The sequence below is a fragment of the Aphelocoma coerulescens genome, chromosome 4 (genome assembly GCF_041296385.1).
Source record: "Aphelocoma coerulescens isolate FSJ_1873_10779 chromosome 4, UR_Acoe_1.0, whole genome shotgun sequence".
Taxonomy (NCBI): domain Eukaryota; kingdom Metazoa; phylum Chordata; class Aves; order Passeriformes; family Corvidae; genus Aphelocoma; species Aphelocoma coerulescens.
The window spans coordinates 17,293,162-17,307,745 of record NC_091017.1 but is presented as its reverse complement, the minus strand read 5'-3'; the positions used below and the strand labels follow the sequence as shown (position 1 = coordinate 17,307,745).

The 14,584-nt window shown below is 38.6% G+C and overlaps 1 protein-coding gene across 10 annotated transcripts in view; it reads right to left on the bottom strand.

Moving 5' to 3' along the window:
• TTC29 (tetratricopeptide repeat domain 29) overlaps nucleotides 1-14,584 on the bottom strand; it is a 236,046-nt gene that overhangs the window by 116,400 nt on the left and 105,062 nt on the right. The window contains exon 1 of one of the 10 annotated variants that reach the window (XM_069012845.1): nucleotides 1,460-1,602. The exons of the other annotated variants lie outside the window; for them this stretch is intronic. Coding sequence (XP_068868946.1) covers nucleotides 1,460-1,469 — 10 coding nt within the window. The 5' untranslated portion in view covers nucleotides 1,470-1,602. Of the gene's footprint in view, nucleotides 1-1,459; nucleotides 1,603-14,584 lie in introns of those variants that run through there. 10 annotated transcript variants of the gene reach the window in all.

The following is a 14,584-nucleotide window of genomic DNA, read 5'->3' as shown; positions in this document are numbered from 1 at the left end:
TGCAGGAAGATGCTATTCAGTGGGAAATAGTAATTGAACTTTGGAACAACAATATTGAAGCCCAGAAAAGATGCAAAGCTTTTGTTTTTAGGTGTTAAGTGGGAAAATGAAAACAGCTGTGACTTATTGGCACCTGAGGAATTTGGCAAGGCAGCAGGGCTGACTGCAGCTATGGAGCAGAAAAGGGAGGGGAAGCACCTGAAAAGAGACCCCCCCCACAGAGCTTCTGCAGCCATGGAAAGCTATTGATGGGGAGCTGTAATTTGGGGACTGTCTCATGGCACCTGGCTGGAGCACACAACAGCTCCTTGCTGGCTCACACGCTCCACGTTGCCAATACACAAAAGTCTATGGGAAAAGAGGCTGTCATGCACACAGGTCTCACATGAGGCACATACACAGACATTTTTCTTAGTACATTCCTGCCTCACAGGTACTAAAATACTGTCCTGGCTCCGATTTCAAACTCAAAGCTTGGGAGAGAAAAAAAACCCCAAACTGCTTCTTAATAATGCCAGCCGAACTTTTACTTTAGACTTGGGAGGTTGCTTTCAGAGTGAAATGGAGGGTGTATTTCCCTCATTTCCAAGGTAACTGTCATTCTTACAGGTAAATTACAACCACAGACACATGACAGAAGGCACCAGCAACACATCCTTCTGAAACCCGTGCTATTTCAGTCATGTAAATTTCGTTGCTGGTCATTTAAAGACCACTTTACATTTTGCTCCTTTATTATAAAGCCCAAGCCACGTCTCATTTACTTAATCAAACATCCACAAAATTCAGTGAAAGATGAGGGGGTGCAGTTTGTTTCTCAAGAAGTGCTCGAATTAATCCCATCATGGAGGGAATCTTCCCATGGACTGCAATCGCTCCAAGGTGCACTGAAGCCGGAGGTAAAACACCAGCTGCAATGGTGCCTTTCCCGGCACCTTTTGGGAAACCTGTTGGCTGCCTCTTAGCTCTTCCCACACATTTTTTCCGAGGTATTAACTGGAGGCTGAGGATTTCCCAAGGAGGGAAGGAGGTGAGGAAGTAGGAATGGCCTCGACACATGAATGTCTTTGTGGGCATATCTGCTGCTTCCCGGCACCTCGTAAACTAAAAGGACACCAGAACGTGACAGGACAGACTTAGTGGCACGCTGCCTTATTACACTGAAAGTAAGAGAGTAAATTGATTAAAAAAATAAAAACGAGCAATAATTTTTTGAAATCAACAGCCAGCATGAGAGATGCTATTTGTTCCAAGTAACCTGGACGAGGCCACGGCCCCAGCCTGACACGTATCGCGAATGCCCTCCGTCCCTGCGGCTCTGGGAATACAGCCGCCCTCCGCTGCTGCCTGGCGGTCACCAGCCACCGCCCAGGGACACTTCAGCTTTTGTCTTCACCTGTCCTGCTACATACCCTGACCCTTGGCTCCGGTACCAATAAAATGTTCCCCAGGAACAGACCTGGGCTCATGGCGCGGCCGCTGGACGAGCTCTCCGCCGGCCCGGCCCCTCACGGGACGCCGCGGCCTCGCCATGGCGACGGGGGCGGCGCTGAGGGCCGGGCTCCCGGGAGCCGTCAGGCAGCATCCCAGCCCTTCCCGGAGGGCTTGGGGAGCCGCTGACGCCGGGTTAGACCCTGGGAAACACGGGGGCTGGGAGAAATGGGCACGAGGTGTTGGTGTGCTTTCCAGGAGCTCAGGTGAGCTCTGAACGAGCTGCCTCAAACGGGAGCATCCCTCAAAGCTGAGCGAGTTTCTGAAGCTGGCAACCAAAGAGCCAGGATCGTATGGATACCTAAGGAAGTGTGGGCAATCTCTCTGATGATAAATAGACACCTGCAGTGAACAGGTTTTCTTCTTTCACAGAATCACAGGATGGTTAGGGTTGGAGGGGACCACAGTGGGTCATCTGGTCCAACCTCCCTGCTTAAGCAGGGTCGTCCCAGAGCACCCGGCACTGGACTGTGCCCAGATGGTCCATGAATATCTCAGTGAGGGAGGCCACAATCTCTCTGGCCAATCTGTTACAGTGTGTGGTCACTGCACAGTAAAGAAGTTATTCCTTGTGTTCAAGTGAAACTTCCTGTGCATCACTTTCTGCCCATTCCTCTTGTCTTATTGCTCAGCACCACTGAGAAGAGCCTGGATCCATCCTCTTGGCATCCCTCCTGCAGATACTGACAGACCTTCATGAGATCCCTTCTCATTCATCTCCTCTCAAGACTGAACAGGCCCAGCTCCCTCAGCCTTTACTTGTAAGACAGATGCGCCAGTCCCTTAATCATCTTTGTTACCCTCCATCCTTCCAGGATTTCTTCTCCTCTCTGGCATCCTTCAGGACTTCTGAGTAAGGGAAAAGAGCAAGTAGAAAAAAATATTAGACTGAATCTCTGAGTAAGTGACATAACATGAAGGCATTTGGTTTGTGGAAAATGTCCTCACTTTCTGTTGATGAGAACCTGCTGTTTAATTTACTGTCACAAAGGAGCTGTTCTAAGGGGCTGGCCTGCTAGGGTGTCTGAGGGCTGGTCAGAAATAGAAATATTGAGAAGGAATCAACAAGCTTTTGCTAAGTGCAAATGAAAACTATAAGAGAAACCCAACTGGGATGTTAGAGAATATAAAAAACAGATTTTTCAGTGACTTCTGTTTTTGTGTTGGAAACTTGACACCAGCAGGAGATAATTTTTTTAGCACAGATTTGACCTAGTTTTTATTGCTATGACTGTTTGGAAAACTGGAATGTCAGAATCAATTGCTATAATCTGTTTTGGAAGGATCAAGTGGACAGAAAGCACTTCAAAAATGGCATTACCTGTTTCTGAGTTGATGGCAATCGGAAACAAAGGATCTTGAATGTTTATGGGTCAATGTTCTAGTGGATAAGTCAGAAGCTGACAGGGTACTTAGCTGATATCAAATCACACTAGAGAACAGCCTGACCTATGCCTTACCCACCTACAACACATAGGGAAAGCACTGCTGTACTGAATGAATTTCAATCTGAGTGACAGACGCTGAAGGTCTCATGCTGCCAGTGTTAAAATGTACTTGGAATTTCAAAATATTTAAAATGTCAATTTCCTAACTCAAAAAATGCTGCATCCAACACAGAGGAATTCTATATTAGATGTCATCTTGTCAGATGAAAAGGAATTGATCACAGAACTAAAAATTAGCCATAGCTTAGGTATAACTGATAATGATTTGATCACATTTGTTATGTGCAAACAGAATTAAGTCCAAGCCAATAATACATATACTTAATCCTTTGAAAGGGCTAATTTTATAAAGGTGAGCACTATTACAAGGTAAGTCTGTTGAGAGAAGAAATTTAATCTGAAGTGGGAGAATAGTAATTGGAAGTGGTTTAAGGATGGTAGTGCAGATACCCACTCAGCCATAATGCCACAACTGAGGAATATGTTTGCTGAAAATCCAGGGTGGTTTAAAAGGCAAACATCTGTGAAACTGAAGAAAGAATGTGGTGTCATTCATGTACACTGAAAGGCAGGGGTTTTAGAAAATTACTGTGGCAAGTAAAAGGTTATGAGGGAAATATACATGTGGTCAACAGAGTTAAAATGAGGAAATTGGAAGGTTTTTGCAAGTATAGAATACAGAAAATGATCTGAATAGTAAGAAGACCCTATTAAGACATGAGGATGAGAGCTTTAACCTTAATCATTGACAAACTCCAAATATTAAAGATATACATATTTATTTATGCATTTGGGAAGATGGCAGCTGATGCAATTATGTTGTTAGTATTGAAGAGTTGTTTTCTATTCAAATGATGAGGGAGAATGGTTCAACTACTGAAAGAAAACTTTCATTAAAGCTTTTGGAATGAACATATCAATCAATGTTTATTCAAAAGTTCTTGGAACACTAAGACTTTTTTAAGGAGGATGAAGCTAGTATTGTTCTAATACCTTAAAAGAATAAATGGGATAATAATAGTTTACCCATGTGACATCGATCAGCCAAAATACAGGATAGACAATATTTTTAACTCAGTTAGCAAATAATTTAAAAGAAGAAAGATATTTCCAATTACTGTGGGCTTCTGCTAAAAAATCTATATATCCTGGCAGAAAAATAGAGCCTGGCAAGCAGACTTTGCTTTCTTAATGATGCTGCAGGTTTCACTTATTGATGTAATTTAATTAGACTTCAGTAAAGCATTTGACTTATTAACATTTGGCTTTTTGAATTAAACACTTCAATGACACAATTATTTGTATCCTGTACATAAACTTACAAAGAAAACTTATAAAAACAAAAAAGATAAACCAGCAGATTTAAAATTACTCTTAATATTCTGGAATGATATCTGAAGTACTTCACAAGCAGACATTTACGCCATGGCTACATCTCCTGTGTTAAACATATATAATTCATTTGACTTGGAAGCAAAGTAAGAATTTTTTTTTTTTTTTTTTATGGAGATGTGTTCAAAGGATCTTGCATGCCAAACAATATGTAAGTTAGAGAGAGCACTCTTTAGCAGAGAATCAAAGGCAGTCTACATCTCCATAGTAATATGAAGAGGCAGTAGCCTTTCTGTGGTTAAGGATGAAACCAGCTCCTATTACAATGCTGTGTTTTAGCACCAATTTAATTTGCCTAGAAATGTTTGGCCTGCAAGTCCTGAAGGGAAAGGATGTCTGTCCATGGAAAAAAAAATTCAGTTGCTAGCACTTTTTTTGTTCCTATCATTAGAGTAGGTTTTCTCCCAATTCTGTAAGTAATGATAATGTCCAAGGAAGGATAGTATTTCATAGCAGATACTCTTTGCAAAAACTGTGTGAAGAATTAATTTTATTGAAAAAAAATTGATTTCAGACATTGGCATATTCAAAAATGTAACCTAGAGATGCAAAAAGTGCAATGTATTGATCATTATGAGTAGCTGGTACCCGTAGGAAATATGTTTGTGCACCTTTAATGGTTACATGGAAAAGGAATTTCTGTGCTTAAATGTGGCAATGCCTGAAACTTACCAGAACATATCAGGATACTCCTGAATATTGAATACTTGAGTACTGATCATTAAAAAAATAAGTGTTTTGATTCTTGCCTAACTGTCCATCTTTGGTCCCTGGTAGTTTTGATTTTCCTATTACTTATCAACCTGTCCACTACACAAAAAGACCCCAAATCTGAAGTGTCCCCAGTCCTTCACTTTAGAAGGGGGAAAAGAGGAAGAGACTTGGTGAAAATTAAAGTATCATGGAGAAGAGTATGAAGGAAAAAAAGGAGGAAAGGCCAGATTGCTAAAAATACAAAACCAGGGAACTGGAGGGGGGCAACACTGAGCATGCTACCAAGTAACAACCAGTGTACAAAGGTTTTCTTGGCATTTGCCTGAGAGCACCTAATAAACTAAGTCATGAATGTTGGAATTGCAAGTAATAACTGCTTTCCAAAACTCATGCTCTTAAGTCTTTATATCATGCCATTGTAGGCCCTATATTCTACATGCATTACAGACAAAAGTGCCCCAGCATGCACTTTATATGTCATGAAAAACCGAAATTTATCCCATCAATATCTCCTCCTGGTTCTGTTTACTTATTTCAGGTACTTTTACAGGTCTACATCAGATGGATTTTCACCTACTGAAACATTTGTAACATTGCCAACTTACTTGTTTGGCCTTCTTTTGAAAGCTGTCTAGAAAGATTTATATAAAAAGTTAATCAAACTACATCACTGACTCAACTCATCAGTACAACTTTTTCATCACCATAACAATATCTCTGTGACATCTAGCTTATCATCATGAATTATGGGGGAAAGGATAAACAACCCATTAAGAAATTAAAGGCCCACAAAGGTGCAGTTTGATAAAGGATAAAAAAAACCCACGGGGTATGTATAATAAAATCTCTCTCCCCTGAAGAGTGATTGTTATCTTTCTTTCATGAGCGTCAAAGACCTGGAGCTTCTCAGTGCCTCAGGCAAGTGAGTTTGAAGGTCTCCTTCATAACTGAATGGGAAATTGTAATCAGAATTAGCTTACGACTGTTTATCCTATAGAGCATTTTAAAAAATGTTATATGTGTAGAACTGATATTAGTAACTAATAGATAAAAACACTGTAATCACATTTAGAAAACTTGACTGTATTTTCAGTATTCAGTGTGTGGTTATCTGTTTATTCTGGTGTATGTTGGGACAAGCTCTTTCATGGAGAGCTGAGCTAAATAGTTCTAACCCATTAATTTGTATAGTCTTCATTCTGTAATAAATGGAAGCCTGGGTAATAAATTGAAGCCTGGGTAAAAGAACAGTGATGTACAGATAAAGATGTCTTTACAACCCCAAGAGAAATAAGTTATTCTTAAATAAGTTTTCATTTCCTGAGACAAAATATGCAGCCAATATTCTTACTGTACTGCAATTAATTATGCCTTTCTTTATCCTAATGGAAGGCAGCAGTATTTACAGCCTTTCAGACTCCTCTGAGTGAATTTCATGATTCTGTACGTGGTGTGACTTGTGACTGAATGAGAATCTAACTCAATCAAAGGAGGTGCAATCAAAATGAATGACTTAAGAGATGACAGTAGAATTATCCTGTACAGTTCTGTTCCTTGTATGAAAAATTATGCTTAAATTGGTGAAAGAAATTATTTGAGATAATAAGAAAGTCTGCCAGCAAGAGATGCTCATATTCAGCTGGCAGAAAAAAATTATTTTTTTCCCCAGTAAGTTGAAACGCCAAAGTTTTGCACTTGGTCCCTGAAGATTGTTTGTTCTTGATTGATATTAAACTCTTCCGCTATTGTTTTCTAGTTCTGGTCACACCCACTGATTGCATCTCATCTAAAACACTGATACAGACAGGCAACAGCAATTATTTACAGATCCCATTTTGTGATGGAGCCCAGCCCCGAGACCTCTGTGCACTAGTGCAGTGTAAATGATAAATAACAAATAATAATATGCTAACTACAGAGAACAGATGTCTTTTGAGGTCGGTAGATCCAAAATTCTCTTTCTAGATGACTTCTGGAAAACTGTCAGTGACAGCCAGTGTTGCCTTTGGCCTGTTCTCTGTTAGCCCAGCGTTTATAAGATGTGTTCAGGTGGGAGAATACCCAGCAGAGGCTCACCTACAGTTTAAAGGCTCACCTATAGAGGTTTGTAACTTAAAGTAGGGAGAGTGAAAAGGCATGGAAAGGTCACATCTAGGAAAATAATGTGTTGTTCTTACATAGTCTAAGACAATATTTAGGTGTGTCATGCCAGACATAGTTCAAATTCTTTGGGTTCAGTAGGTCTGGTGATTAATGGATGTTCATGCTCCACTGTGTAAACTCTTTTCTATCCATAAGGCTAAGAAATTTGCTCCTTTTTTTGGTAGAGTAGGTGTTTAAATTGAACTTTGGAAACTTTCAGGTTGAAAAGCACTTTGTAGGAATACATTCCACATCCAGTACTGCTGGGTACTTACCTCCAAACTGAACATGAAATTATGCATTGTGATAAATCTGTGCATTAAGCTACTGGAATTTTGTCATAGTGTCCCTACCAAATTATTTTGTGAAAGTTTCTCATACATTAGATAGATTGTAGTTATCAACCAGACACAAAAGTGATACTGAAATTACAATGGAGGCCATTTTAACATTCCCTATCAGTGACATGAATATAGGCTTCATTTATTAATTGTAGCTGATTAGCCACAAGGCAAACATTTAATTAAACCTTGGGAGACAATAACATTGCACATAAATTATCCATTTAAGAGCACATAGGTCTTTATATTTCATTAAAAATTGTTTAACCAATAACAACACATCTTAAGTTCAATCTGTATTTGCACAGATTTGAAGTCAGAGAACTCCCTGGTGCATTGCTGGAGGTTTTTTCCAGACATTTATTTCTTGATGTATTTTGATTTGTATTTACTTACCGCTTGTTCATGCTGTTTTCCTGATTAGTGAGACTGCCACTCAAATCATGGGTTAACAATTGATTTTAAAAGTCCTACCAAATTATTTACATTTAAAATTATTTCAAAATAGTCTAAAAGGTATGTTAGGTGCTCATGGGATTCAGAAAAGCAAAAATACAAACAAATATGGTGTATTATTGCTATATATTGAAAGCTTCTCTTTTGAATTATTTGTGTCCAATGCAGCTGTTTTCTGTTCTTCTAGCACTGGGATTTTTTTTTCCCTGCAAGAATATATGCTTATTGTTTTATATGTTTTTCTGAATACTACCATAATATATTAAATGTAGCTTAAAATTCAAGCAGCAAGATGACTACTTATGAAACTGTTATATTAGTCTAAAATTCAATTTTCCATAAAAGCCCCCTACTTTCCATGAGTTTGAGAAGATCATTATCTGCTCTGTTAAGTAATTTTAAGAACTGAGAACACCGTTAAAACATTTGTGGTCAGCCATAAGCTTTGTGGGCAGGTCATTTTTCTTCAACATATGTTTTCTACCCAGAACATTTTCTGAATATTGTAGACTGAGGCAAAAATATCTGACAAGTAGCTTGAAGGAAAAAAACCCACAAACCTGATAAAAATAAAAATGATTTTGATAATGTAGTGCACTGATTCTTATTTTGTATAATTATAAGACTTAGAGCCCAAACTCAAACTTACAAGAACTTGATACTAAATTCTATTTCACTATCCTGTGATAGTGTATAAGGAGCATAGGGAAGCACGATGTGAGGTATACTTGATTTTCCTTCAGTGTGTTTATATTTACACAAAAAAATTACAAAAATATCAAACAAATATTTGTGTCTCAGATATTGCAGATATTTTCTGAAAATAAGTCAAAGGATATTCCTATAAATGTTAATGCCAGCTCATATGCCTGCCACCTTCTTTACCTGGCTTTTATCTCTGTAGGCAATACTAGAGCATGAATCTTGCCTCTCTCTTTTCAAAGTGCCTTATTTATAGGAGTGCAGGGAAAACAGTTTCTGCTTAATTGTGGGATGAAAGCACTTCTGAAAATCAGTCTGGTGAGGTATTACCAATGCTTTGCAAATATTTACTTCTTCTGCTAAGACATTGAAACCAGACAAGCTACTTTGTCTTGTAATAGCACTTTTTTTTAAAAATTGCCAAAGTTAAGTAAATGAGCACCATGAAGGGAGCCAATATGATTAAAACTTAGAGATGAGCCCTCTAATATCCCAAACTAGCCTCTTTCCCTTCACGTATAGGAATAGGCTGTGTGACTTTCCTAACCAATTGGGTTTTTTCTCTTTTCCCATTTTATTTTTGATTTGGAAAGCAGAGAATTTAAAAAAAAAATCTAGAAATCAATTATCAGATAAAACCAAGCCAACAAAATAACCACACCAAAACCCAAAAGCTGAAACACAGTAGATTTGCACAACTGCCTGTGAAGTTAAATGTAGGTTACTACATTCATCTACAAAGATATTTAGATGGCAAATGGAAAGTAGCTGCTGTGAAGCACATCACATTCATATATAATTGAAGTACCCGAGAGTAAAATACTGAGGCACAATAGGTGACAACTGATAAAAACAAGAGAAGAAGTATAAAACAGGATACAAAACTCTGGGGGGTACAGAGAATATCTAACAAAGGCTGAAGAACCTACAATAACTGTATCTAAATTACCAGATAATACAAAAATAATAACTGAACTGATAAAGCCAGAGAATTCAGTGAAGTGTTGCTGTTGGAATGATACTTTACTGGAATCAGAAACATTTGCCTGATTTTCTTCACTACCATGCAAAGAAGAGGAAGATTTTTAGCTGCCTGCAAGATGTCCAGAACAGGGAAGCAAGAGTTTCCCAGAAAAAGCCACTGGCTTTACTCATTCTTTATGGATCTGCCTCAAAACAAAGTGTTCACAGATGAAGGTAATATTTATTGTCCCTCAGTCTGCAAGGATGTCTAAGCATAACTCAAGACTGATCCAGTCTAGCCTTACCCTTATTTTGCTTGCTTATCTGGTCAAAGTAAAATCTTTCGGAGAGTGAAGCAGAAGACAGCAACTGGAAATGACAGTTTAGGGCCATAAATCCTGACGAAGGCATTATCACTATGCTAAGAGCTGAACTTGGATCTGCATGCAGTTGCAGTAGGCTTTGACGTAAATGCCTTTGTCTTGTGGTGACCACAAGGTCCAAACTGTTGAGTCACATTCTCCCCTAAATGTGAAACAGAAGTTTGTGTCAGACAGTTTCTCGTGAATTAGGCTTTGGGAGAGCATGTTTATTGAAAATAGATGTTCTTGGAATTCTTCCATGGACAAACTTCACCCTATTGTAATTGTAGTACACATCTGTGTCGCATTTTCACAGCACAGTTTCCTCATATGCAGAGAATTCAGCCATGTTGTCTATCTTGCTCTATCCTGGCCATCATTTTCCACAAATTTACAGGTGATCTGAATTTTAAATCTCTCACTCAGTTCCAGAGAGGATGATGCTAAGGGCAGCTTTTCTTGGGACTTGACCATGAATTCAAAACTTTCATAACCTGGAGCACTGCACACAGTTCTGGTACCACTAACATAAGAAGGACATGGAACTGTTGGAGCAGGTCCAGAGGAGGGACATGAAATTGGTAAGAGGACTGGAGCACCTTCTCCTATGAAGACAGGCTGAGAAATTTGGGCTGTTCAGTCTGCAGAAGAGAAGGTTTTATGGAGACTTTGTGACAACTTTCCAGGCTACAGGGGGGCTACAGGGAAGCCAGAGAGGGATTCTTTGGCAGGAATTACAGTGACAGGAAATTTAGGAAATTTAAGGAAATTTAGGTTAGACCTTAGGAAGAAATTATTTACTGTGAGGGTGGTGAGGCACTGGCACAGGTTGCCCAGAGAAGCTGTGGATGCCCCAACCCTGGAAGTGTTGAAGATCAGGTTGGATAAAGCTTGAGCAACCTGGTTTAGTGGATTTTATCAGCCCATGGTAAAGGGGTGGAACTAAGTGATCTTTAAGGTCCATTCCAACCCTTAACATTCTATGATTCGATGATTCTATAACAACCCATTACTTTTATGTCATTACAACATCAGTCTTCAGCTTTGTCTTAAAGTGTTGCCAGATAGAAATTCTTATGGGGAGATTAATGATCATTTCTTTGAACAATGTTATTTAAACAGTTTGAACTAAGTACATGGGAACAAGCTGTAGTTTAGTAATATGGCCATGGCTGAGAGATGGATTATGCCAATACTAAAGACAATAATTTGAGTTTACTTCAAGAAATATCAGAAGCTAATATCCATAATGAAATTCAACATTAACTCTTCCTGGATGATACACTGTAATATCAGCACCTATCTGTCCTTGGTGTTGGATTTGTTGAGAGGAATTTCTGGTCTCCAGAACCCAGTATGGAGGATTCAGCCAAGATGCTTCTGCTTTGCAGAACCAGCCTTCTCTGCCATAACAATTTAAACAAAGTCAGGGTTAAGAATCTTTCATAGTATAGGTCTATAATGACCTACATTGTTATCTTATAATCATCTAGTTTTGTAATTTTAACAGCTGCCTTCTTGTCCACCCTGTGAACTTTGCCTCTGAACTCTCCCCGAGGCCTCATAGTGAATCCTTGCCCTCTTCAACCTGAGCAGAGTTCAGGCACTGCCTTTTGCCTCTGTGCTCAGCCTTAGCAAGCAGTTTCCCTGTCCTGCACACTCCCCTGAGAGCTGGGTCCCTGCTGTCGAACCAGGAAAGACTCTTTACAAAGACAAGCTCCCCAGGAGTCATCAGGAATTTCTTTCTTTTCTCTTTTCTGGCAAAGGTTTTAAAGTATCATAGCAGTTAAATGTGGTGATTGAAGTGTATGAAATAGAGGCATTGTAGAGATCCTACCTTGATTTTAACAATATAAAGAACTGAAGAAAAAGGTGTGAGAGGCAGTTGTCTGGCTTGTTTCTGAAGAGCTGGGTATTCTTCTTCCTTGTGCCTCATGTTTTTCTTGAAATATTGGTGTTTCCCTCATTTACAGCTAAATACTTTTTTTTTCTAGAACTCATAGCAAAATGGACCTTCTTCCTAAAAGAGCAGTCCTTTGTTTTTTGTCTTTCTCTTACTACATTTTTCTCAGTATTTTTATGGTATCTTTTGAAGAGGGACCTAATTCTGTATCCATACAGATAAGGAGTAGGCAAAGAGGGCAGCACAACACAAAGAAACCCTTGCAGGCATGCCCAGAAAAACAGGTCATACAGCTTATGGCACAGTTATATCCATGAAAAAAGTAAGTAAGAATTACATATTTCATTCTTCCCAGGAAAGATTTTGTCAAGAAACATTCAGATCACTTATTTATGTACATGAAGACACATCATGACATCACTTACAATGTCTAGTAAAAGTAGTGGCAAAGGTAGGATATCAACATAAACCTGTAGATGGTTTAAAAAATAAAATGAAGGAAAATTCATTAAATAATGAAATAAAATGAATATCACTCATTTGTTCTTATACAGTTACTGATTGCTTATGGGACAATTTGATTTAAAATTTTTAAGTCTTTGCAGAATATCTGTTTCATTTGTAAGTGAAGAAGCTCCAATCAAATCTGCCACTCAGTCTTAAAAGATTCTGTTTGGTTAAATAATTTCTTCTCCAAAAAATCTTGTATTTATTTTAAAAGGTGAAATAATCTCTCATTATTATAAGACCAATAACTGGCAGGTTAGAAAAGTGAAGCAAATCTTTAGAAAAATTTACTTGCTGTTTATATCTTTGAAGCTGCCAAATATATTTTCAGTAATTGATAATAATGTATCGTAGAATAAATAGATGTTATACTTTTTTATGTTTGCATAAAAGTTGAAGCAGAGAATAAATATACCTGATAATTGTATGTATCATTTGAAAGTAAAATTGATTAACTGTTGTTAATTTTCCTGTGGGTTAAAAAAGTTTTGGGATTGAAAATTATGTGTACCTATACAAATCAAGCATTTCTCGTCCTTTAAAAAATAATACCACAGGATGTCTGTAGCCTTTAAGATTTAAGACACTCTAAGTAATGAGTAATACTGCAGTTTGCAGTAATTACTGTAGAATACTCTGTTTTATAAAGGTGGCACTTCATATTTCACCCAGTAAAACTCAGTTATTCATGTTTTAAAATTAATGTGGTGTAAACATGTAAATATTAAAGTGCAAAGATACAGTTATGCAGACAGACAAGCAAGTGTGAAAATCTAGACTTCCCTGTCTATGTTTATATAATCTGCATACAGTTGCATTTCATATGATGTTATTATAAAAAGGTGAGGAAGCCTTCATATTTTTTGGATGTGGATCTTATTACTAAGGCAGAAAGTGGTAGCTAATGCTGAGAAACAGAAATGCACACCAGTAAGAATGTGTGGATCTAAAGGCTAAATGGAAAACATGGAGTATTACCAAGTGGTTTTATTCTTTGATAGACATCTGAGTTATAATTTGTAATTAGTAATCATTGGTCTAACTTTTGCTTATGTCATGATTTAACCCCAGCCAGCAATTGAGCCCCAGGCAGCCCCTTGCTCACTCCCCCACTCCCCCGCCAGCAGGACTGGGGAGAAAATTGGAAGAGTAAAAGCTGGAAAACTCATGGGTTGAGATAAAGACAGTTTAACAGGGAAAGCAAAAGCCACAAAGAGCAAAACAAGGAATTAATTCCCTGCTTCCCATGGGCAGGCAGGTGTTCAGCCATCTCCAGGAGAGCAGGGCCCCCTCATGCATCACAGGTGACTTGGGAAGACCAGCATCATCACTCCAAACATCCCCCACTTCCTCATTTTCGCCCCCAGGTTATACACTGAGCATGATGTCACACGGTCTGGAATATCCCTTTGGTCAGCTGGAGTCACCTGTCCTGGCTGTGTCTCCTGCCACTTTCCCACACCCCCTTGCCAATGTGGCAGTAGAAAATATCTCCACATTATCAACCCTGTGTTCAGCACAAATCCAAAGTACAGATCCATACCAGCCACTGGGAAGAATATTAACTCTGCTCCAGCCAAACCTAGCACAGCCTGGCTCACAAGCACAGCAGCATGCACAGCTTTCCATGCTGCCCCTGTTACTTCTATTTGCTGTAGCCACAATTATTGCAGCATTTGTTGCATTGGTAACAGCCAAGTTACTTCACATAGGCATACATTTTTCAAATGTTGTACTGGGATTAAAATACTGATCCCACTGCATGTTTTCCCTCCCAGGACTAGCTGGTGTTTGTTCAAGTTCAATTTCAAAATGAGATTTATTCTGGTGCTGAGTAGGACTAGGTCATAAAGAAGATAAAACACTTGAAAGCTTTAATGTATTTTCATTGTTGTAACTGATGGCACCTTCAGAGTAAACCAGGTAGTAAAATTGGCAGCTGTGATTTGCTTCTGAGTGCATGACATGATCTAAGTTATCATACTACCATAGTTAAGGTTACAGCTGCAAGTTAGTCTAAAATAATGTCCCAGATGTCTTTATATCTAAGAGCTTTCTATGCTGATGAGAGAATTCTTGAACACATTGCTTGCTTTTGCGTACAATTTTTTGTACTTCAAATATTTCTGCATCATTCCTGCACATATGGCTGTGGTATTTTAG